Raw genomic sequence first — 21928 nt, 5'->3', positions numbered from 1 at the left:
CCCACAGATTAAAGCAGTTTTTTTTAGAAATGAACAGCATGACTGTGGCTACGCACCATTATAGATACCAGTCCAAACCGGATTCTCAGAGATGACGTCTGAATGCTTGTGACATAGACGATACACACGTCTTTACTTTTTACCGCAGGATAAGATTCTATATTCTACGCTGAACATATAATCCATCTATCTATCGCCGTGCAGCTTCTTCTACTACAAAGCTGTTAATCCTCTCATTCTCACAAACTTTCAGCCCCCTCTATCTTTCCTGCATGCACTGACCCTCTTTCTGCACTGGGCAACAACCCATTTTGGCTGAACAATACAGTGACTGTTTAGCTGCTTTGTGCGTATGTTTCAATGGGGAGAGAGCGGGGGGGCGGGGAGGGGCGTGTAGACACGGATAGCATCACGACAGTTACACATCTCCATCAGCTGCAGGAGTAACGCACCTTCACCTCTTTAACATTATGATCATCATGAACATCGTGGTCTTTAAGGCGGCAGTGTGGAAGAACACATTGAAAAACACCAGTTTGTTCAACTTGATCGCCACCTTTGAAGCGGTGCTCGATGTGTACCCGAAATCTGCCAAGAAATCCTTCAGAAATTGTGTTGTTTTTTTAAAGCAGACGCATAGTAACATGCTAATACTCAACATGAGTTGTGTTGAGTTACTGCTGTCTGTAGCTGAACTATATAACATCTTCAGGTGGAAACTGTGTGGGTTTATTTCATGTGACAGCTGTAATCATAACTTTTGCCACACTGAAGAAAACAGCAAAGTAGAAAAGTGGACGTATGTGAACTCTTAAGACGTTTTAGTCAATCCTACTGAAAGCTGTGCCAACAACACCTAAATATAATTTAGCAGTATCATGACATACTGTAGGTTCAGGGTAACTTAATATCTCTTTTGCAACTCCTTAAGTTTACCTGAACATCCCACTTACTCAGGAGGCTTACTGCATAATTATACTGTTAAGTCCCTGTGACATTGTGATATTAACTCATAGTATGAGTTAAAAACTCATTACAAACATCTGCCGGTTCATCGTGTCGTTACACGTGTTATAAATGTGACATGGTCATTTATACAAAAGAGTTTATTAATAACAATAAAACAGTTCTTGTACACTAATCACCTCTCTCCTTCAGAACAAAACATGGAATAACAACAACACAGGTTCATTTTGTAAAACAAAGCAAATGTTCGACTTAAGTTACATTTCCCCCTTGTGGCTCTTCATTATAATGCAACTGTTAAAGAAGTGGATTTGTATCTCGAGTCGCGTGGCAAACAACACAATGGAACTAAAAATGTAACAAGTCAGATCACAAGATCAGAAACCTGCAAGCGTCTCTGTTTTAATCAGCCTTCTAGTGTCAACTCAGCACATTTCCTTTATTCATATTCCACAGACTCACGGAGTCACCTGAAGCGATGGATGTTTGAGGATCAAATCGTGGGCACGAACAGGTGGGTGATGCTGGGGTCGGCCTTAGGGGATCTTCTGGGTTTGTGTGGCTGACTGACCTGATGTGATGGTGGCTGTGAACCAGCACATATTGATTTATCAGTTCAGACTGGGTGAGTGCTTTAATCAGTTATGATGAGCTCGTCACAGCCCCAGTCCTCGTAGCTCCCATCGGGAAGGTACCTGCGGATGATGATAGGGATCTTTCTGCCCCTGTTGGACGGTCAAACAATATTCACTGTGAGACGCTGGGCGGTACAGAGAAGCTCGATATCAAAGAATATTGACCGTCTCTCTAAATAACGACAGAAGGAAACTAAATATGCAGTAATGATATAATCTTACAAAGCATTACTGATAATTCAAACTACACAATTAGCACCTACTTGAGCTCTTTCATAGCGATTTGCAAGGGGTCCGTTTCTCCCTCCAGCTCCACCATGACTGGAGCGCACATCCTGTTGGAAGCAGATAGACATGTAAAGTAAATGCTTAAAAACAGGTAACACAAAAGAGCCTGACTGATAAAGTGGCCTCCAAACAGCCAATCCCTCCCACAATACATTAGGAGCTGGGTTATGGTACTCATCACATTAAAAAGGTATTGACTAGTGCCACTCAGCCAAATCATCTAGCTTCCTGACAATAAGCCCTCCAGCCTTCATGATACGTGGACATAATTCAGTGAACATGGGAAGAAAAGTGTGACGACAGGGGTCGAAGGTCAGAGGACAGATTGGAATCCAGGACATTGTGGTCATATCACCTGAATACAGGGTACAGGTCACCAGACAAACACACTCACGCTATCTGGAGAGCTCGTGTCCCAAGCACTCTGGCTCGCTCATATTTGGTCATGTAAGGTGTTGTGATCCTCTTCTGGTTGGCCCCCTGCCCCTGTCCTGCAGGCAGGATCTGCACGTTCTCCCGGTCCACCTGCACGTGAGAGCAAATCAAACGGGTATATTATCACAGAAGCAGCGGTGGAGACAAAAAAAGGTAAAAGGCTTGATAGGTTACACACAAACTAAATGCTTGTCAGAACAGCCAATAATCATATAATTAAACAATAATTAAATTACATCTTCGGCGTTTTCCAGGTCATCTAATCCCTCATCTTCTTCGCCATCTTCAAAATCTCCGTCGTCGAAACTATAGAAATGACATCATAACAATTAGACCACAAATCTAGAATAATAATGAGCAGTTCTGCTAGCTAACCAACATGTCAGTTAGCTAGAACGTTAACGTTAGCCCACGTTGTTTTGTGTTATAATAACTACGCAGCTCAATATATCACGTATTTAACGTTGTGTGTCGCCACTTACTTGTCTTCGTTGTCGGACATGGTTTATGTTGAATCTTGTAAATGTTCTGTGAATTACTGCTAATATCAACGTTCAGAAACACTTTTTGTTGTCAACATTGATCCACATGAACGGCGAGAATGTTTAACTTCCGGTATCTCGGTCCGTTGGAGAATATTCCGGGTGTGCCAGAGGAACGTTTGTTTTCGTTCCGCCCGTACTGCCAATAAAAACGCTGCTAAGAAAAAGCTTGAGCTTGAATTCTTTGGTCTAATAATGTAATTACAATAAAACGATTATGGTGCGGGTCAGATTGAATTAGTCTGTTTCGTAGTGGGGAGATATATCCTTTGCAAACTTGTGCAAAATAGGGACACACCTGCCTACTCATAACATATGTTTATATAAGAACACAACCCTCCGTTTTTCCCCCCACGTGTAGCTGATGCATTTAGTTTATCTAGACTATTAGACTTACTCTTATAGCATTTTTATGAACAAACCAAGACTCACTGTCACTTGTCAACTTTCACTGCAGAAAAATTCTCAACTTTCACCCTGAAATAACTGTTTTTCCAGAGATGTTGCCGTTTTTGTGCATTGAACAAAATTCTATCCGACATAGGGGTCCGGAGACACAAATCGTGAAGAATAATTCACAAACAAAGGACGTTGACATCTAGGAGTTATTACGTTTTTTGTTCCAGTTCTTTGAGGATTTCCAAGCTCTGCTCTCCATTTAAAATACATAATATAAATATTAAATCAAAAACAATCAAACATTCAAAACAAGTTGGTTTTAACTGGCTGGTTTGAGTGAGTATAAATGCATTTTGTCAGCATAGGGGATAACTACCAAGTCAAAAAAGTTATTTGAATATTAAATATACAATTCTTCATAAAAAAAAAGAGACAACTTTCCCAAATCCATATGTATTTCATACTTCATCAAATACAAGTATGTAATGAAAATAAAAATTTTGTAAAACAGGAGTTACACAGGGCAAGTAAAGACACATGGGAGATAACATGTACATTTGAGAGAATATTTTGTTTAGGGAATGCTACGGAGCTGCTCTTCAACACAAAATGAATAAACTATTTAATATTGTGATCGGATTCCAGTTTCCCACAACACTTTCATCATCTTGTTTATCTCAAAGTACGAGTTTGTTTTCTGTGAGAGTTTCTGCAGTCAGGTTAGTACTTCAGCTCTTCTTGTCCATGGAGTCTTTGTTGCTCTCAGCTTTATGGTTCAGCAGCTTAAACAATTTCGTGGGCTTGAACTTTCCTTTTGACTTTTTGAGCTCTTTCAATCCTTCTTTCTGGATCTCTGTGGAGAGATATCACAGTTAGGGTCAGCAGAACACGAGTCAGCATTTTCAAAAAAATTTTGTAGGTGTTTTACTTTTTGATATCAAGTTTTTTTCACCTTTGTTCTTCATCATGGCTTCCAAAAGCATATCTTCTTCTCTTTCCCTAATCAGAAAAATGAAAAGTTGCATTTTCAATTCTCAACATGAATATCTGTGACTGCCCGATGTATAGTTTTTTCTTTCTGCACACCTCTGCCTGTCCTGATCCAAGCTGCTGACGATCTGGTTCCTCCGTTCGATGATGGCGACCAGCTCATCCATCAGCTGCTGCTCTCGACGTCGATCCTCCTGACTCCAGTCGCTCACTGAATGTTGACAAAGCACAGCACGTCACGTCTTTGCACTGCATTGACATTCACCGCATTCAGGGAAGTGAACCCAGTGAGGTTTGGGATTTATGTCTTGCTCCCCTTTACACAAAGGCAGTTTCAGGTCAGAAGGTGAAACGCACAGACCAGGATCATTTAAACCTCTGGAACAATTTGCCTTTAGAAATATGCTTATTTATAGTGTATGTGTGATTTTCACCAGGGTAACAACTACAAATGTTGGCTCTATTGATTATAAGGTTATAATGATTATCGATCCCTGAATCCCTGAGTTTCCTCCCAGCTATGCTTTTGAGATAAATAATTGTTATTTTTTTAACTAATGCACACAGCAACACACTGACCTGGTTTATTAAGGATACATCTGAGCTCGTACTCCACATCTGCCTGTCTCTCCTCCAACTGCTGCTGCTTTGTCCTGGGAAAAGGCAAAACACACAACAAACCCGTCACAACACTCGCCTAACATTTTGGCTTGCGGAGCAGACTGCAGGACAAATAATGGCACATACTGTACGACTCATAGGCAGAGCAAAAATCCTCGTCCTGGTCTAGTCTACTTACAGATGAACCAGCTCAGTGTCTCTGCTCATCAGAACGTGTCTCTCATGGATAAGAGAGAACCACCCCGTTAGCATTTGTTCCTCTTCTTCATCTAAAGCAAAAAGAACGGTCATTGGAGCAAACATATATTACATAGTAATGTAACTTTTACATAGTATTTATACACTTCATTCACAAAAACAGTGACTTGGTGGCAGCCAGTGAATCATTTTGGTTCGAACCAGTAAGAACAGTTTGCCGAACCGTTCTTGCAGTCTCTCAGATTCTTCTCCAGTTCGACTCCTCTTTGTTCCAGAGCGTCCAGATCTTTCTCCAGTTCTCTCATCTCCACCTGCAGGTCCTCTGTGGACACATCCTGGTCTGTCTGCACCTGTCCAGCAGCATACAAGTCTCAGTAACATCTCACACTCCAAAAATTATGCAGAACTTCTGCAAAACCAAGTGTGAATAATCACCACAAAGATTTACATATGCTCCCTAATGACTGAACCTGGTGATGAGAGCTAAAATAGTCTGTGTGTTTGCATCCAATCCTTCTATTCAGGTTGAATACCAGGGCGCGGAGGCAAACCTTTTGGCAGCAATGTGTATTTAGAATATTACTTATATGAATAAGTATAAACATTCATTGAGTTTTTCACATTATTAGTTGTCTTTGGAGTTCTAAATCCAGCCATTGTACCTTCCTCTTGATGAGTGGGAAGCCATGTCCGGGGGCGGGGGTCCGCGTAGAGGGGAGGGCCTGAAAGGTCTTTGATTTGGGCATCCCAGATTTTCGATCAAAGGGATTCTCTCTGCAGGCCAGCTAAAAAAAACAAAAAAAACATTGTTGTGTTGAAGTGACTGCAGAAGAAAACGTTCGTATTAGATTTCATTATTAACGGTTATCTCTTTCCGTACCTTACTTTGAGATGACACGACCTGGTCAGACTCATTAGCCTCCGTCAGGTCAAAATGCAAAAGGGAGCTTTGAGAGCGGGCAGATGTGATCGCTGGCACAGACAGACTCCTGGGTAAAATGTGACTCTGTGCTTCTTCTGCAGAGTCACCTTTTGTGTTTCCAGTTCCATCCAAATCAGATAACAGTTGACTTGTTTCTCCAGCTGGTTCACGTGAAGCTCCCACATCATCAGGTGTAGACTTAGTAGCAGAATCTTCAGCATCACTTGAACAAACCACAGCATCCGTGTCCCCCGATGTGTTTTTCCGATTGCCACCACTCTCTGAACGGATAGCTGCCGCTGAGGGCTCGGTTTGGTCGGCAGGCTCAGGCTTAGTGCCGTCTGTCTGAGAGTCCTCATCCACCTCCTCTCCAAATGGATTGGGAGGAGGCACTTGGGGCCTGTTCCAGGGCCTCCGCGGGTTGGAGACAGATTTGGATCGAGGAGCGGGTAGCGGAGGTGGAGCGGGAGGCAGTTGTGTCCATGGTCCGGGGTGGATGATGGTCATCCACGGATGGTTGGTTTGCACTTTAGGGCTCGCTCTGGTTGGGCTGGTGCTACAGGGGGAAAGACAAGACCTTCAAGAGGTTACTCCACATGTGAGGAAGAACTTCTGAGGAAATCAGTCATTATTATCATTATTATGATAAATCAAATCACACGTTTAAGATTTTGCCAACATCCATTTGTTTGAGTTTTAAATGTAAGATCAAGATGTTTATAGAATATTTTTTTTTGTATTATTGTCAAATGTGAATAAATTCCTTACTGGAAGTTAGAGAGGTAGCTTGAGTAAAAGAAAAGAGATGCTTGAAAATCGAACATAATCAAGAGAAATACAGACTATAATAAAAGTACACTCACATGTGAGATGAGTTGGATGAACATTTCTGGTTCATGGATGAATTGCCTGCATGGAGAAACAGAGAGAAAAACAAAAATGTGAGAAGAAAAAGAGAAGAGCTCATCAACATACAAACAAAAACTGATCAGCTACAGTAAAAAGATGATTTTTCACCTGCAGCAGGGGAGCTGTTCACGGGCTGGGCAGCTTTGGTCCTGGGTGCAGGAACAGGAACCGCAGAAGGGTCCAACATCCGCCTGGGTGCTGGAACCGGCCGACTACTTCCTTCCGTCACTCGTGCACACGGTGAAGAGAGCTCAGAGGGCCCTTGAGTCTTGAGTCCAGCTTTTTCAGCTCCTGTGACGGTCCTGCCTTCAACACAGGGTGGAGGAAGACGACGAGGCGCCGGTTTCTTCGCAGTGCACTTCAGTCCAACGGTTGAGTCTCTGTCTTTCAGCTCTCTGCTCCTCTCCTGCGTCTCCGGTGTCTTACAAACCAGTCTGTCCTGTGACTCTGTTGTCTCAGTGTAATGAGGGAAGCTGGAGATAGCCGATCCACCCAGAGAGAAATAACCTGCCTGAAACTTACATTTGGTCCGATCGTCAGTAGATCCAATTTGCTGAGCGAGGTCGACGCTCGTACTTTTACCGTCCGTAATGTGGTGAGTGCAGATCAACGAGCCGGCACCCCTTCCCTGTGTGTAAGACTCCGGTAAAAGAGTGCTGCGGCACACTTTGCACCTGGAAGACAAACTCTTAACGTATATCAACAGGAAAAAAAAGGTAATCCTATAATTTACCTGCACTGATGTCTAAATAACTCACGTGTATTCAAATTATTATTATTATTATTATTATTATTATTATTATTATTATATTATAAGAAGATTCTTTGACAATTAAAAAAAACAAACAGAAAAACCACCCAGTCCTCTTCTTACGCTGTAAGGCCATGTACAGATATAGTGAGTAGGGATGTCCACTATGACCACAGTGGTCACTTGAAAGACATTTGCTACACATTCCTATGTGTGAACTGCAGCCCGACTCCAACCGGATCAACACACAGTCTGGATGAATCTGGATCCAGACAGTAACAAGTAAAAAAACTAAAACAAAAACCCAAACAAAACAGCTGTTATCTTGTGAACTGTGCTGTTACCTGAAACAGCTGCGATGGTAGACCTTTCCGTCGGTCAAATGTCTCTGTATGAGGTGGACAGGCTTAAAACACACACTGCACACCGTCCGTGGCCTCGTGTTGGATAAACAATCTTCTCTACCGGTTTCCAGATCAGTCTGGCTCTGAAAGGAGAAGAGAAACCTGCAACTGATACCGACAACCCAGTGGCTGAGATGACAAAAAGGTGTGTTCACAAGTGCAAACATACGTGCGTTAAATTTACCTTCAAGCGTTTCAGGCCATCGGGAGTTTTACTCTTTGCGAGGTTGTTTAATAGAGTGGTGTGTGATGACCTAGAACTGGCAAGACCTGCTGCAAAGTCAAGAGAAGATATGCAAATGATACGATAACGTGCTTGTGAGAAATAAACATCTGTTTTTCTGCAAGTAGCTCTGAATTAAAGCAAGAGCTATAAAACAAAACAGAGACGTTGTACTCAGCATACCATAAGACTTCCTGTTGAAGAAGTAGTAGTACTGGTAAAGGTAGGTGATGACGCCCAAACGATCCGGCACCTTGGTGGAAACCATGTCCTTAGGGTCCAGCAAGGCGGGGATGCCCAGCTTCCTCTCTGCAATCTCAAATGCCTGCAGGAAGTCGGGAAAGATGAACAGGAAATGAAGGTGGAAGACTGGAAAGAGGGAGTCGCACCAATACAAATGACCCAGAAGTCTTTTGTGCGAGTAATGGTTACTAAATGCCAAGCACAGAGTTGAGAGATACATGCTTGCATTGTGATCCGAGTGCAACCGTGGATGTAAATGACTCACCGTCTTGTTATTTTGATAAACATTATCTTTGCAGAGGGAGCTGAAATCTCTGGAGCAAGGTGAGGAAAATAAAGAGATTGATTAAGTGATGACAAAAATAAGACAAACAAACAAAACAGTTGCCTATCGGTGAATGAGGGTTAACCACAACAGACACAGAGAAGCACTGGCACAAGCTAAATGCAGTTCAAGATCACAGACTAAATTAGATGATTCAAGTTCTTCCGTTGGATGTAAAACAAAGGTAGAAACAAACCAACTAATCCCATTAAAGTGGACAAGAAGAGAGATTAAGCAGATTAGACAGTGTGCAGGTCCTGCTCTGCTCCAGATTAGACAGCACATTAGTCAATCTGGTGCAGCCCGAGACAAGAAGACAAAAAAATCTCTGCACAGGACACCCCCCCCAAAAAAAAAACAACAGACAAGGACAAATGTGTTTACAATGTTAGATTTGTCCTTAACATGCAGGACACCTGCAGATCAGACCAATGCTTAACCGGAATAGATGTTTGCACTCCATGAAACTACTGGTCTACTTACATCAAGTCAGGTCGGTGGTTGTGGATGATGGCACAGAATGCGAGTCCATCTCTGAACGACGTTGACATGTTCTTGATTTCTACATTGGGGTATCTGGCGCACGTGACGCGGCACCACTCTCGCACGGCCCTCGGCGATGCCATTTCTTGCGTGAGATGTGACATGTGGGCCGGCTGAACATCGCACTTTATAAGTTAGAGGGGGATCAAAGAAAGGCAGGTTGGGCATTGAGGAGGAAACGAACAGGAAACGAGCATCTACCCTATGCAACTTCTTCTTGCAGGAAACCTGCGGCCGAACTGATGCACCGGGTTGGTGAAGCAGCAGGGAGGAAGGAAGTTACATGACGCTGTCAAATACAAACCGAGGTGTCCGCGCGTTAAAGCTAACGAAGCGGCTTCACCACGGCTCCCCTCACTCACAACAACGCTGCGTCACTTTTCACCAATCACAACAAAGGAGCTTCTGCATGTGGCGAACTGTCGTCAAAATCAGACGTCTACGGTGACCCGATGACACCCGGTTGATTTAAATAAAAGCAGGATACTTTTTAAATCAAATCCCGTTACTTGCTGTTGTCCCTTCTTGTTGTGCTCCACATTCAGTGAAGTGCACAATAGCTGTCGCTGGAGGGAGACACAGAGCTGCTGTCTCTATAATTAGGAAGAGGAGGTTTCTGGTTACAAGTTGATTTCTCTTATATTTCTATTCTCTGCGTGGCGGACAATTATAATACATCTAAATAAAAAGAAGTCAATTAACAATTTTAACTGCTGTTAACCAATTAATAAATAATCAAAACGTAGATGCATTAGCTTCATTAAAACATGCCATTTGTTTTTTTCAATCCTTCTGTTCAGATCTTTCTAATAATGATCAATGAATAGATCTCTTGATGTAAACAAATCCGCTTTAGGCTACAATATTATTTTGTGAGGTTTCGACAACAAGTATTTCTGGTCAAACCTAAATCTAAAAGAACCCAAATGGCGTGCTTTAATTTTGAAAGAATTTTACTCCGGTATGGCTCCGTCTGTGCGCTTGACTCAGCTCTCTGATCATAGAAATGAATTAGCTAGAATGGTTATTATTATTATGGCCCTATTTACACTTATGAATAAAACAACAAATAGTCAAATTTGGGGCTAAAATGCAATATTTGGTCATTGGCGTTGACTTGGCATATTATACACAAAATAATAATACACAATGATGCACAGCCATGTTTTCAACAGACACTGCACTACTGTTTCTAATGTTCAAACGTCTCTTCTATGCACTCCAGTGCTGTGTCTCTTCTACCTCTACGTGCATGCGTGTCCCTCGCGAGACCGACGCATCACATAAATCTCGCCGTGATGGCTGCGCCGCCCGACACGGAGAGTTTGGAGTCTCTTATCAGTGAGTGTTTTAAACTTATTGTACCGAGCAGGTATCGTCCGGAGAGCCGCACACATACGAATTATTATCCGCGAGTTGTTGTAGATGAGATGACAGCTCTGCAGAGCCGCGCGTGTCCCAGCAGAGCGGACTCGGACCCTGTCGCCACGTCCAGGATGCTAACCTAGCTCCGGAGCGGCGGTGCCTGCTACCTGTCAACACACGATACAGACAGGCGGAGCTTTAGCTCTGCGGCTCGATAGCTCAACTAGTTAGTGGGCGACGAGATCACAGGGGGGGGGGTCCATTTTTAGTCACATAGGTTAGATTATGATTACGGCAAAGCGATGGCCTCGTAAGAAAGTTCTAGACGAGACGATGACACGGTGCGACCACCGACAGCAAGCTAGCTAACGCGATACTCTGCTAGCACATTACATTACAGTCATTTAACGTTAGCAGACGCTTTTATCTAAAGCGACTTACAATAAGTGTACTCAACATAGGTATTCAAGATAACTACTAGTCACCAGAAGTCATAAGTGCATCTCCTTTTTTAAACAAGCATCTAAGAGCATAAACCAGAGCCAAAGTACAGTGCAGAAACAAACGAATACAATAAGTGCAGCAAACTTGTGCACCGTCCCTGTGTTTATCTGCGCGGTGGCATGCTGGGGTTTTGAGACTTAATGCATTTTAAATCATGGTGTCACTAGGACTTCCTTACTTAGGTAAAGTTAGAAAGATATTGACAGATTCGGACTTCCCGGTTCAATAAATCGTTAACGAAACGTTGCTAAAATACAAACGATACCTCCCTGTAACCGTAGTGAGGTAGACAAGCTACAACCTTAATTGAATTAAAACGGGCCGTTTTACGGACTCCTCCGAGCTGGACAATCTGCATTGGTCTCAATGAGCGGCCGGCTGCGAGACGAGTGCGCAGGGACCGTCTACAAAGTGCAATGCGGAAAATACCTACTACAACAATATTCAATAGCTTCACTGTCATGCAATGTAGTGTAACCAAAATCACTTCACACATCAATGGGCTCCTCCTTGTTGTACTACAACTGCTATTTTGAAAAAAATATGATTTAGATTCATTTTAGTGACTATTTAAATAATAATCAATAGCTTTACTGTTGATAGGTGTAGCATGTCAAAAATCACTTCATACGTATATCAATGAGCTCCTTCCTGTAGTACTACAACTGCTATTTTAGTTTCACCAGACTTGTAGATGGTTATTTATAAATCAGCTCATGGCTGCCTCATGGCATCTGCCCCTCAACCAATCAAATGATAGATGCCTAGGGTGACTAGGTCACTAACCAATCAGGAGCACCTTTCAATTAAGTTCTACCTGCAGTGATCTTTCAGTTTGTCAGTCTCCAATGCAAACCACGATGGGGAAAGACATCTTTCGATACCTAATGCGTTTGCCACATTTATTTTTCCTTTTTCACAATGTTGATACAGCATGACAATATATGTGTATATCCTTTGTTGAAGATGAAATGAGTGAACTACTTATGATGGCTCTTATCTTGATGTATGTGGTACTATATTTTTATTCAAGACAAATACACAATACAAAACATAGGTTCACAATTGCACTAGTTTATTTATTTTATTTTATTAGTTTATTTGATAAGGGACAGTGCACACTAATATACACATTTCTGTAAATGCACCAGAGTTAGCCAAGAGGCTATTTTTCATCTGTAGTCCCAAGAGGCAGATGTTACAAAATAAACCTAAAAACAGAATGTAAGATTACATTTAAAAGGTTATACAATATTGACGCTTTACAATGCGTGCACAAATAATGAAAAAAGTGAGAATATTAATATACGTAGTATCATCATTCAGGAGACTCTTAAACATTGTCAAGTACTAACAAGACATGCAACACAGAGGCTCTCAAATTCAACACGCACAAGCAAATAAAGTAAGAGATAACTACAGGAAATAACCGGTGGATTGCTCCCTCCAGGTGGGGACGGAGTGCCTACCTCAAGCGAAGGAGTTCAAGTATCTCGGGGTCTTGTTCACGAGTGAGGGTAAGATGGAGCGGGAGATCGACAGGCGGCTGCAGCAGTAAAGCAGGCGCTGCACGGGACCGTCTTGGTGAAGAGGGAGCTGAGCCGGAAGGCAAAGCTCTCAATTTACCACTCGGTCTACATTCCTACCCTCACCTATGGTCACGAATTCTGGGTCGTGACCGAAAGGACAAGGTCACAGCTACAAGCGGCCGAAATGAGCTTCCTCCGTAGGGTGGCCGGGCTCAGCCTTAGAGATAGGGTAAGGAGCTCGATCATCAGGAGGGAGCTTGGAGTCGAGCCGCTACTCCTTCGCGTCGAAAGGAGTCAGCTGAGGTGGTTCGGGCATCTAATTAGGATGCCTCCTGGACACCTCCCACTGGAGGTTTTCCAGGCACGTCCAACTGGGAAGAGACCCCGGGGAAGACCCAGAACACGCTGGAGGGATTACATCTCCCAGCTGGCCTGGGAACGCCTCGGGATCCCCCAGAATGAGCTGGAACTTGTTGCCGGTGAGAGGGAGGTCTGGGTCAGCCTGGTTGGCCTGTTGCCACCGCGACCTGCCCCCGGATAAGCGGAGGAAAATGGATGGATGGATAACTACAGGTGCATCTCAATGAATTAGAATATCATCGAAAAGTTAATTTATTTCAGTAATTCAATTCAAAAAGTGAAACCCATATATTATATAGATTCATTACACACAAGGTGATATATTTCATGCGTTTATTTCTTTTCATTTTGATGATTATGGCTTACAGCTAATGAAAACCCCAAATTCAGTATCTCACAAAATTAGAATATTACATAAGACCAATTAAAAAAAAAAAAGGATTTTTAACACAGAAATGTTGGTCTACTGAAAAGTATGTCCATATACAGTATGCACTCAACACTTGGTCGGGGCTCCTTTTACATGAATTACTGCATCAATGCGCCGTGGCACGGTGGCGATGAGCCTGTGGCCCTGCTGAGGTGTTATGGAAGCCCAGGTTGCTTTGATAGGGGCCTTCAGCTCGTCTGCATTGTTGGGTCTGATGTCTCATCTTCCTCTTGACAATACCCCATAGACTCTTTCTGGGGTTTAGGACAGGCGAGTTTGCTGGCCAATCAAGCACAGTGATACCGTGGTCATTAAACCAGGTATTGGTACTTTTGGCAGTGTGGGCAGGTGCCAAGTCCTGCTGGAAAATGAAATCAGCATCTCCATAAAGCTTGTCAGTAGAGGGAAGCATGAAGTGCTCTAAAATTTCCTGGTAGAAGGCTGCGCTGACTTTGAACTTGATAAAACACAGTGGACCAACACCTGCAGATGACATGGCTCCCCAAATCATCACTGACTGTGGAAACGTCACACTGGACCTCAAGCAACTTGGATTGTGTGCCTCTCCACTCTGCCTCCAGACTCTGGACCTTCATTTCCAAATGAAATGCAAAATTTACTTTCATCTGAAAAGAGGACTTTGGACCACTGAGGAACAGTCCTTTTTCTCCTTAGTCCAGGTAACTTAGCCCAGGTAAAACGCTTCTGACGTTGTCTCTGGTTCAGGAGTGGCTTGACACAAGGAATGCGACAGTTGTAGCCCGAGTCCCGGATACGTCTGTGTGTGGTGGCTCTTGAAGCATTGACTCCAGCTGCAGTCCACTCCTTGTGAATCTCCCCCAAATTCTTGAATGACCTAAACCCCAGAGAGAATCTATGGGGTATTGTCAAGAGGAAGATGAGAGACATCAGACCCAACAATGCAGACGAGCTGAAGGCCCCTATCAAAGCAACCTGGGCTTCCATAACACCTCAGCAGGGCCACAGGCTCATCGCCACCGTGCCACGGTGCATTGATGCAGTAATTCATGAAAAAGGAGCCCCGACCAAGTGTTGAGTGCATACTGTATATGGACATACTTTTCAGGAGACCAACATTTCTGTATTATAAATCCTTTTTTTTAATTTGTCTTATGTAATATTCTAATTTTGTGAGATACTGAATTTGGGGTTTTCATTAGCTGTAAGCCATAATCATCAAAATGAAAAGAAATAAACGCATGAAATATATCACCTTGTGTGTAATGAATCTATATAATATATGGGTTTCACTTTTTGAATTGAATTACTGAAATAAATTAACTTTTCGATGATATTCTAATTCATTGAGATGCACCTGTAGTTATCTCTTACTTTATTTGCTTGTGCGTGTTGAATTTGAGAGCCTCTGTGTTGCATGTCTTGTTAGTACTTGACAATGTTTAAGAGTCTCCTGAATGATGATACTACGTATATTAATATTCTCACTTTTTTCATTATTTGTGCACGCATTGTAAAGCGTCAATATTGTATAACCTTTTAAATGTAATCTTACATTCTGTTTTTAGGTTTATTTTGTAACATCTGCCTCTTGGGACTACAGATGAAAAATAGCCTCTTGGCTAACTCTGGTGCATTTACAGAAATGTGTATATTAGTGTGCACTGTCCCTTATCAAATAAACTAATAAAATAAAATAAATAAACTAGTGCAGTTGTGAACCTATGTTTTGTATTGTGTATTTGTCTTGAATAAAAATATAGTACCACATACATCAAGATAAGAGCCATCATAAGTAGTTCACTCATTTCATCTTCAACAAAGGATATACACATATATTGTCATGCTGTAACAACATTGTGAAAAAGGAAAAATAAATGTGGCAAACGCATTAGGTATCGAAAGATGTCTTTCCCCATCGTGGTTTGCATTGGAGACTGACAAACTGAAAGATCACTGCAGGTAGAACTTAATTGAAAGGTGCTCCTGATTGGTTAGTGACCTAGTCACCCTAGGCATCTATCATTTGATTGGTTGAGGGGCAGATGCCATGAGTCAGCCATGAGCTGATTTATAAATAACCATCTACAAGTCTGGTGAAACTAAAATAGCAGTTGTAGTACTACAGGAAGGAGCTCATTGATATACGTATGAAGTGATTTTTGACATGCTACACCTATCAACAGTAAAGCTATTGATTATTATTTTTAATAAATATTCACTAAAATTAATCAAAATCATATTTTTTCAAAATAACAGTTGTAGTACAACAAGGAGGAGCCCATTGATGTGTGAAGTGATTTTGGTTACACTACATTGCATGACAGTGAAGCTATTGAATATTGTTGTAGTAGGTATTTTCCGCATTGCACTTTGTAGACGGTCCCTGCGCACTCGTCTCGCAGCCGGCCGCTCATTGAGACCAATGCAGATTGTCCAGCTCGGAGGAGTCCGTAAGACTTCAATTAAGGTTGTAGCTTGTTGTCTACCTCACTACGGTTACAGGGAGGTATCGTTTGTATTTTAGCAACGTTTCGTTAACGATTTATTGAACCGGGAAGTCCGAATCTGTCAATATCTTTCTAACTTTACCTAACCGACTTCCTTAGGTGCTAAGATACCGTTTTTTAAGTGAAAAGCTAAAGCGTTTTGACTCGACATCTGTATATATATAAGGTGAAGGTATGTTGGGTATGAATATTGAAGCTCCCATATTAACAACAAGCACTCAGTTGCCAGTTTAGCCACTGCTAGTTAAAATAATACAAACATGACAGTCATATACAAGCTGTGCAGTAAACCCTCCACCCTCATGTAGGCTATACAGTTTTTGTTGGGGTATTGTATTTAGAGGTGATTCAAATCTACAATAACATTGGAAAATGAATCTACAATAACATTTTGACACAAAAAACTTTATACAAAATAATTGTTGGTCGGTGTGCCTACTAAAGTGGCAGCTGACTGTAGAAACTATAACTGAACAGGTAGAGATGTTCACTGTTAATTTCACAATAATGTTAAGTCAATTCAGAAAGAAATCACTAGATAACTGTGAATGACAGTATTGATATAACTCAATAATGCTTAAGTAACATCGATCACCTCTGTTGTCTAACGTCACATTTGCTAACATTTCAGACAAAGCCACAAACCCACTGAACAGAGACACAGACTGGGGCAGCATCCACGCCTTCTGTGACCAGCTCAACAATGACTTGGAGGGGTAAGAGGAGGTTTTTAATTTGTCTGGTTGATGTTGATTCAAGTTTATAAATCCTGGAAACCATAGCTGTGGTAGTGGACGGATGTTCTACCAAAGAAGGATTCCCTGTTGAATTAGAAATCAATGAAATCCATCATCTTAAAAGTGAACCATCAATGCAAATGAACACATTTAATTCAGGACCTGCATGTGTACTTTAGGTGCCCTGGACATTCACTTTTGTTTGTGACTTGTGTTCCAGGCCTCAGCTTGCCACCAGGCTCCTGGCCCACAAGATCCAGTCTCCACAGGAGTGGGAGGCCATGCAGGCCCTGCTGGTGAGTTCAGATCTGAACCAGGATCAGATTAGTCAGAATCAGCTGTGAGCTAATCACATGTGATTTTATTTGTTTACATTTTGGCGTGTACATTTTCTGATTCTAAGATGTTTCATTGCTATAAGATAAGAACTCTGAGCAGATCTCACCCCAAAACCCCCATGTGCATGTTAGGTTTTCATTTTTTTGCATTCCTAATTCTTGCTTAGGTTCTGGAGACGTGTATGAAAAGCTGCGGGAAAAGGTTTCACAGCGAAGTTGGCAAGTTCCGTTTTCTCAATGAACTCATCAAAGTAGTTTCTCCGAAGGTAAGGGTTTCCCCCAAGTGTTTCTCTGAGTGCGTCTATGTTTTTCCGCTTTATTCTTACACGTCTGTTGTGTGTAATTCACTCATTGTTGTCCTCAATGCTCCACTCAGTACCTGGGCTCACGGTCACCGGAGCCGGTAAAACAGAAGGTTCTGGAGTTGATCTTTAGCTGGACGTTGGGGTTACCTGATGAGGCCAAGATCTCAGACGCCTATCAGATGCTGAAGAAACAAGGTAAGACGTCACCAGATTAATGTAAAGTTCATTTTTAAGGTTAATCTTAAACAAATGACTGATAATAATGGCAAAAAAAAATTACATTGATATATAATAATTAGAAGCATTTAACGTCGTTCTTTTTGATATTCTGTTTTTGTGAATCAGGTATTATTAAACAAGACCCAGAGCTGCCACCTGACAAACTGCTGAACCTTCCTCCACCCAGACCCAAGAATGCCATCTTTGAGGATGAGGAGAAGTCAAAGGTGAGGACTTGTCTGTTAATAATCACAGTTATTTGAAAAGATGCTTTCCAACATGACCTGAAATGTGACCTGAGCCACTTTCTTACAACACTGCGCATGCTGTCATTACCTACGAAGCCTGTTCACTCATTTTTCACCACGGGATCTCTGGCTGTCTGCTTTGTCAGACGCTGTCTCGCCTGTTGAATAGCTCGCACCCCGAGGACCTCAAAGCTGCCAACAAACTCATCAAGGAAATGGTCCAAGAGGTAAACCCGTCTCCTACTCCTTTTTTATACATCACATTCTTCTGTTCTACATTAACTGCACCTCCTGCAGATAAAGTCATGTGTGTTTTTATAAGAAAATGAGTAAAATATCAGAGTGCTGCACTCAGGGCGGGAACATTAACGGAGTGAGGATAATGGGGTCGGTTGCTTTGGAGGGTTTTGTGTGTCGGTGGCAGAATGACTCAGCAGTCCTGATTTCAGGGTAACATGAACTCTTTGTCCTCCCGAGACTTTTTATTTAATGGCCTCTCTCTGACCTTGCTGTGTTTTTATTTGATGTTTCTGCAGCTGGCTTCATGTATGATCATTTTCATACACTTGTTTGTTTGCCGTTTGTGAACTTCTCTCTTTTTTTTTTTTCTGTTGCAGGACCAGAAGCGAGCAGAGAAGGTGTCGAAGAGGGTGAACGCCATCCAGGAGGTGAACGAGAGCGTCGCTCTGCTGACTCAGCTTCTGCAGGACTATGACGGCACCGCCGACAATCAGAGCAACGCTGAACTCCTACAGGTGAAGTGAAAGATGCTTTCAATCAGGGAGATTTAACTGTCGAGAAGACTGTTTTTAAAGTATTTAAAGCCCCTTTCCATTATTGTAATTTATTAACGTACAAAACTATTAATATGCTCTTCTTAAAGCCACCAGACTCAATTCAGAAAACCGTTATTTTACCGCCTTGGTCGAGTTTGAAAGAGACTGAATAAGTAACATAGAAAGAAGTAACCACTGTGACATTTTCATTGTTTACTTTGGAGGGAAAAGGCTATAATATCTATATTGTTTTGTGTGATCAGGACCTGTACCAGCGCTGTGAGAAAATGAGACCTACACTGTTCAGACTGGCAAGTGATACGGAGGACAACGACGAGGCTCTGGGTGAGCGTTCTTCTCATTCATCGGTCATTAAACATCAAGAGAAAAAAAACAGAATGATCACCCCTTGTTTATTTGCTGCAGCACGCGAAATGCACACAGTTCATTTGTTCAACTGAACCCAGTCTTTGGTATCCAGGACTGACATTTTATTTTCTGCCATTTGCAATTGATTGTAAAATATTGAAAAAACACCATATGTGACTAAAATACAGATTATCAACTAGCCTTGATGATTACAGTTGGCTGATTGGAGAAAGTTTGCGTTTGTAATACTTTTGAGCATTGTCCCTTAACTTAAACTGTATTGCGGCGTCGAAGCTAAATTGGTAGCCGCCCACAGACGGCACAATACACACACATGATCAACCCGCTGTCCGGTTATTTAGTTTGTTGAAGTTACTCACTGTTTGATGACCCGTGATGTTTCAGGTGGTCCCGAGGTCGTTTGACTCAACGTTGATGAGTTGAGATTAGCTGACTGTAGCGTCATAAACAAAATCAAAAACCCAAAACAAACCGGCCTTTACAAAAGGTTCAAATCAGTGGCGAAATAAACAAATTTGTCCTACCAAGCTAACCAAAACATGCAGCGGTTGAAGACCTTCTTCACCTCATTGTCAGCACGCCTGCCTTCAATAATAGCTTCCAGAGACGTGAGGTCAGGTGACGCTGTGCACTGGTTTAGCACCAAAACCACCACTGGGTGCTGCTATACTATTTATATTGAGGTAAATAAAAACAATACGAAGTTATAAATGCTCGCTAGAAATGGCTCTAACGAGATGTTTAAATGAGTCCACCTCCTGCCCAGCAGAAGAGACGTCACGTATGACTGATATCACAACACTGTGAAACCAATGCAGAGCATTTTCTCCCGTCTTTCCACAGCTGAGATCCTGCAGGCGAACGACAGCCTGACTCAGGTCATCAACCAGTACAAACAGCAGGTGAAGGGGGAGATAGTGAACGGCAACAACACATTAAACACACAGAGGACAACAGGTGGGTGAAGCCTTGAGCACAGGAATATATGGAAGGGTAATCAATCGATTGGTTATAGAATTATCAGCTTGAAATAAACTGTCTCGAATCCGTTCCTCACAGGAGGAGGGACGGCACTGCTAGATCTGTCAGGATTGGACACGTCGCCTCCGTCCTTCCCAGAGTTCCCCACTCCGACAGACAACCTCAACGCCCCTTCGCAAGAGATGGGGATGAGTCTGCTGGACGACGAGCTCATGTCACTCGGTAACGGCACGTCAGACACCACACACACACCGATATGTCTCTCGGAGTTGAAACACAGTCCTAAATAGCGGCACTCTTTGTGCATCCCACAGGTTTAAGTGAAGGAACACACACCTCCAACCCTCCCTCGCAGCCCGAGGACTCCACCGCCTGGGACTCCTTCCAGGTTTATTATTATTCATCCGTCAAACACACAACTTTAACTAAAAATCATCTTAACAGGCATCAGCGCTTTCAATACAGCTCCGGTATCATCAAGACATCTAAACCACTGTTTCTCTCATGCTTTCTACTTCCAGTCCTCTGACAGCATAGACGCAGACATCCCAGCAGCACCCAGTCTCCTCCTGAGTCCAGACCCCCCCTCCTACTCTCAGCCCCTCTCGTCTGGCTCCACACCCGGGAACTCCGCTCTGGACCAGCTGGACCAGCTGGGCAAGACGCTGATGCAGCAGTCCCTGCCTCCAGAGGGCCTGCAGGTCAAATGGTATTTAACTGACACCACTCGAACATTACCTCTGACTCAAAATGCTCCTCAGACGATTGATTGAATTGTTCCTTTATCTGCTTTCAGGGACAAGCAGCAGTGCAAACCAACTCTGAGGGATCTCCAGAGCAAGTCTGGGTGCAACATCACCCCAAACCCCATACCAACCTTCGCCGCTGAACCGCCCGCACCTCTCGCCAACTCTCAGCCCCGCCTTGCAGCCACGTTGCTGGATATGTCCCCGACTCACAGCGAGACGCCGCCTGCAGACATCCCCCTGACTGATGTTTTTGTACCGCTAGAATCCATTAAGCCCAGTAAGTGAACCTTAATGGCCGAATGTGTCTCCCGACCTGGAAGACCAGATGATATACTCTCCTCCTCCTCCTCCTCCTCCTCCTCTCTCCAGGTAGTCTGTTACCTGTGACTGTGTTTGACGGACACAGTCTGCGGGTTCTCTTTCACTTTGCTCAGGACTCACCTCCCTCTCGGCCTGACGTGCTGGTGGTGATCATCTCCATGTTGTCATCCGCTCCCGTCCCCGTCGGCAACATCGACTTCCAGACCACGGCTCCGAAGGTCAGCAGCAAGAAAGTTCAAGGCCTTCGCCTCCCATCAGACTATACACACACACACACACACGGTTAATCTTGTGAAAACTGAACCACTGCAACCGATTTACTGTCCGAGTAAGAATGTTTGTTTTCATTTGTCAACTGTAGTCTATGGCAGTGAAGCTTCAGCCCCCATCAGGAACGGAGCTCCCAGCTTTCAACCCCATCCTTCCCCCTGCTGCCGTCACACAGATCCTGCTGCTGGCAAACCCAAACAAGGTAAGCCGACACGTTGGGGGTCCCCCTTAAAAGAAAGCATTAAGCTAAAAATACCCCTTAAATACTCCTCCTTAGTCGATTTTAATTGGTCGTTTTGGTCTTAAGATTTATTTACAAAAAAAACACTTAAATGAATATAACTAGTCAAGAAAACTGTGGAAGTCACATACCCTGTTCTGTCCGAGTAGTTCTTCTGACTCTGATAACACAATAAGTACAGAGGCTGTAAGCTCTCCGAGTGTTAAAACTATGATTCAATCCACCTCTCTCATCCTGTGTGTGTGTGTGTGTGTGTGTGTGTGTGTGTGTGTGTGTGTGTGT

The 21928-nt window shown here is 42.9% G+C and overlaps 3 protein-coding genes across 5 annotated transcripts in view; 1 reads left to right on the top strand and 2 right to left on the bottom strand.

Annotated features, from left to right (window-relative positions):
- Positions 1–1088: 1088 nt before the first annotated feature.
- polr2f (RNA polymerase II, I and III subunit F) lies at positions 1089–2952 on the bottom strand. Its single transcript, XM_031870982.1, has 5 exons — positions 2807–2952; positions 2561–2630; positions 2284–2414; positions 1865–1936; positions 1089–1691 (listed from the first exon to the last, which is right to left on the bottom strand). The coding sequence occupies exons 1-5, from the start codon at positions 2824–2826 to the stop codon at positions 1601–1603; spliced, it is 384 nt and encodes a 127-aa protein (XP_031726842.1). The 5' UTR covers positions 2827–2952; the 3' UTR covers positions 1089–1600.
- A 452-nt stretch (positions 2953–3404) lies between these two features.
- LOC116396281 (MICAL-like protein 1) lies at positions 3405–9530 on the bottom strand. Its single transcript, XM_031870777.1, is given in 16 exon segments — positions 3405–4118; positions 4218–4264; positions 4352–4466; positions 4835–4908; positions 5055–5145; positions 5298–5424; positions 5737–5859; positions 5955–6552; positions 6860–6905; positions 7014–7579; positions 8001–8143; positions 8245–8333; positions 8467–8608; positions 8792–8840; positions 9335–9479; positions 9482–9530. Coding segments are annotated over 16 exon segments (2514 nt in total). The 5' UTR covers positions 9516–9530; the 3' UTR covers positions 3405–3993.
- A 1152-nt stretch (positions 9531–10682) lies between these two features.
- The window catches only part of LOC116396366 (ADP-ribosylation factor-binding protein GGA1-like), a 12480-nt gene continuing 1234 nt past the window's right edge, over positions 10683–21928 (top strand). The window contains exons 1-16 of one of the 3 annotated variants that reach the window (XM_031870939.1): positions 10683–10735; positions 16703–16787; positions 17029–17104; positions 17314–17412; positions 17523–17646; positions 17797–17897; positions 18065–18145; positions 18536–18673; positions 18958–19039; positions 19928–20041; positions 20144–20287; positions 20380–20453; positions 20587–20774; positions 20862–21091; positions 21184–21353; positions 21497–21607. In XM_031870939.1, coding sequence (XP_031726799.1) covers positions 10693–10735; positions 16703–16787; positions 17029–17104; positions 17314–17412; positions 17523–17646; positions 17797–17897; positions 18065–18145; positions 18536–18673; positions 18958–19039; positions 19928–20041; positions 20144–20287; positions 20380–20453; positions 20587–20774; positions 20862–21091; positions 21184–21353; positions 21497–21607 — 1860 coding nt within the window. In that variant the 5' untranslated portion in view covers positions 10683–10692. Of the gene's footprint in view, positions 10736–16702; positions 16788–17028; positions 17105–17313; positions 17413–17522; positions 17647–17796; positions 17898–18064; positions 18146–18535; positions 18674–18957; positions 19040–19927; positions 20042–20143; positions 20294–20379; positions 20454–20586; positions 20775–20861; positions 21092–21183; positions 21354–21496; positions 21608–21928 lie in introns of those variants that run through there. The other 2 variants (XM_031870938.1, XM_031870940.1) reach the window with 2 other exon arrangements.

This window comes from Anarrhichthys ocellatus, unplaced genomic scaffold, assembly GCF_004355925.1.
Source record: "Anarrhichthys ocellatus isolate YVR2014 unplaced genomic scaffold, GSC_Weel_1.0 scaffold55, whole genome shotgun sequence".
In the NCBI taxonomy this organism is placed as follows: domain Eukaryota; kingdom Metazoa; phylum Chordata; class Actinopteri; order Perciformes; family Anarhichadidae; genus Anarrhichthys; species Anarrhichthys ocellatus.
The sequence above is the reverse complement of the archived record's forward strand: the minus strand, read 5'-3'. Positions and strand labels throughout refer to the sequence as shown.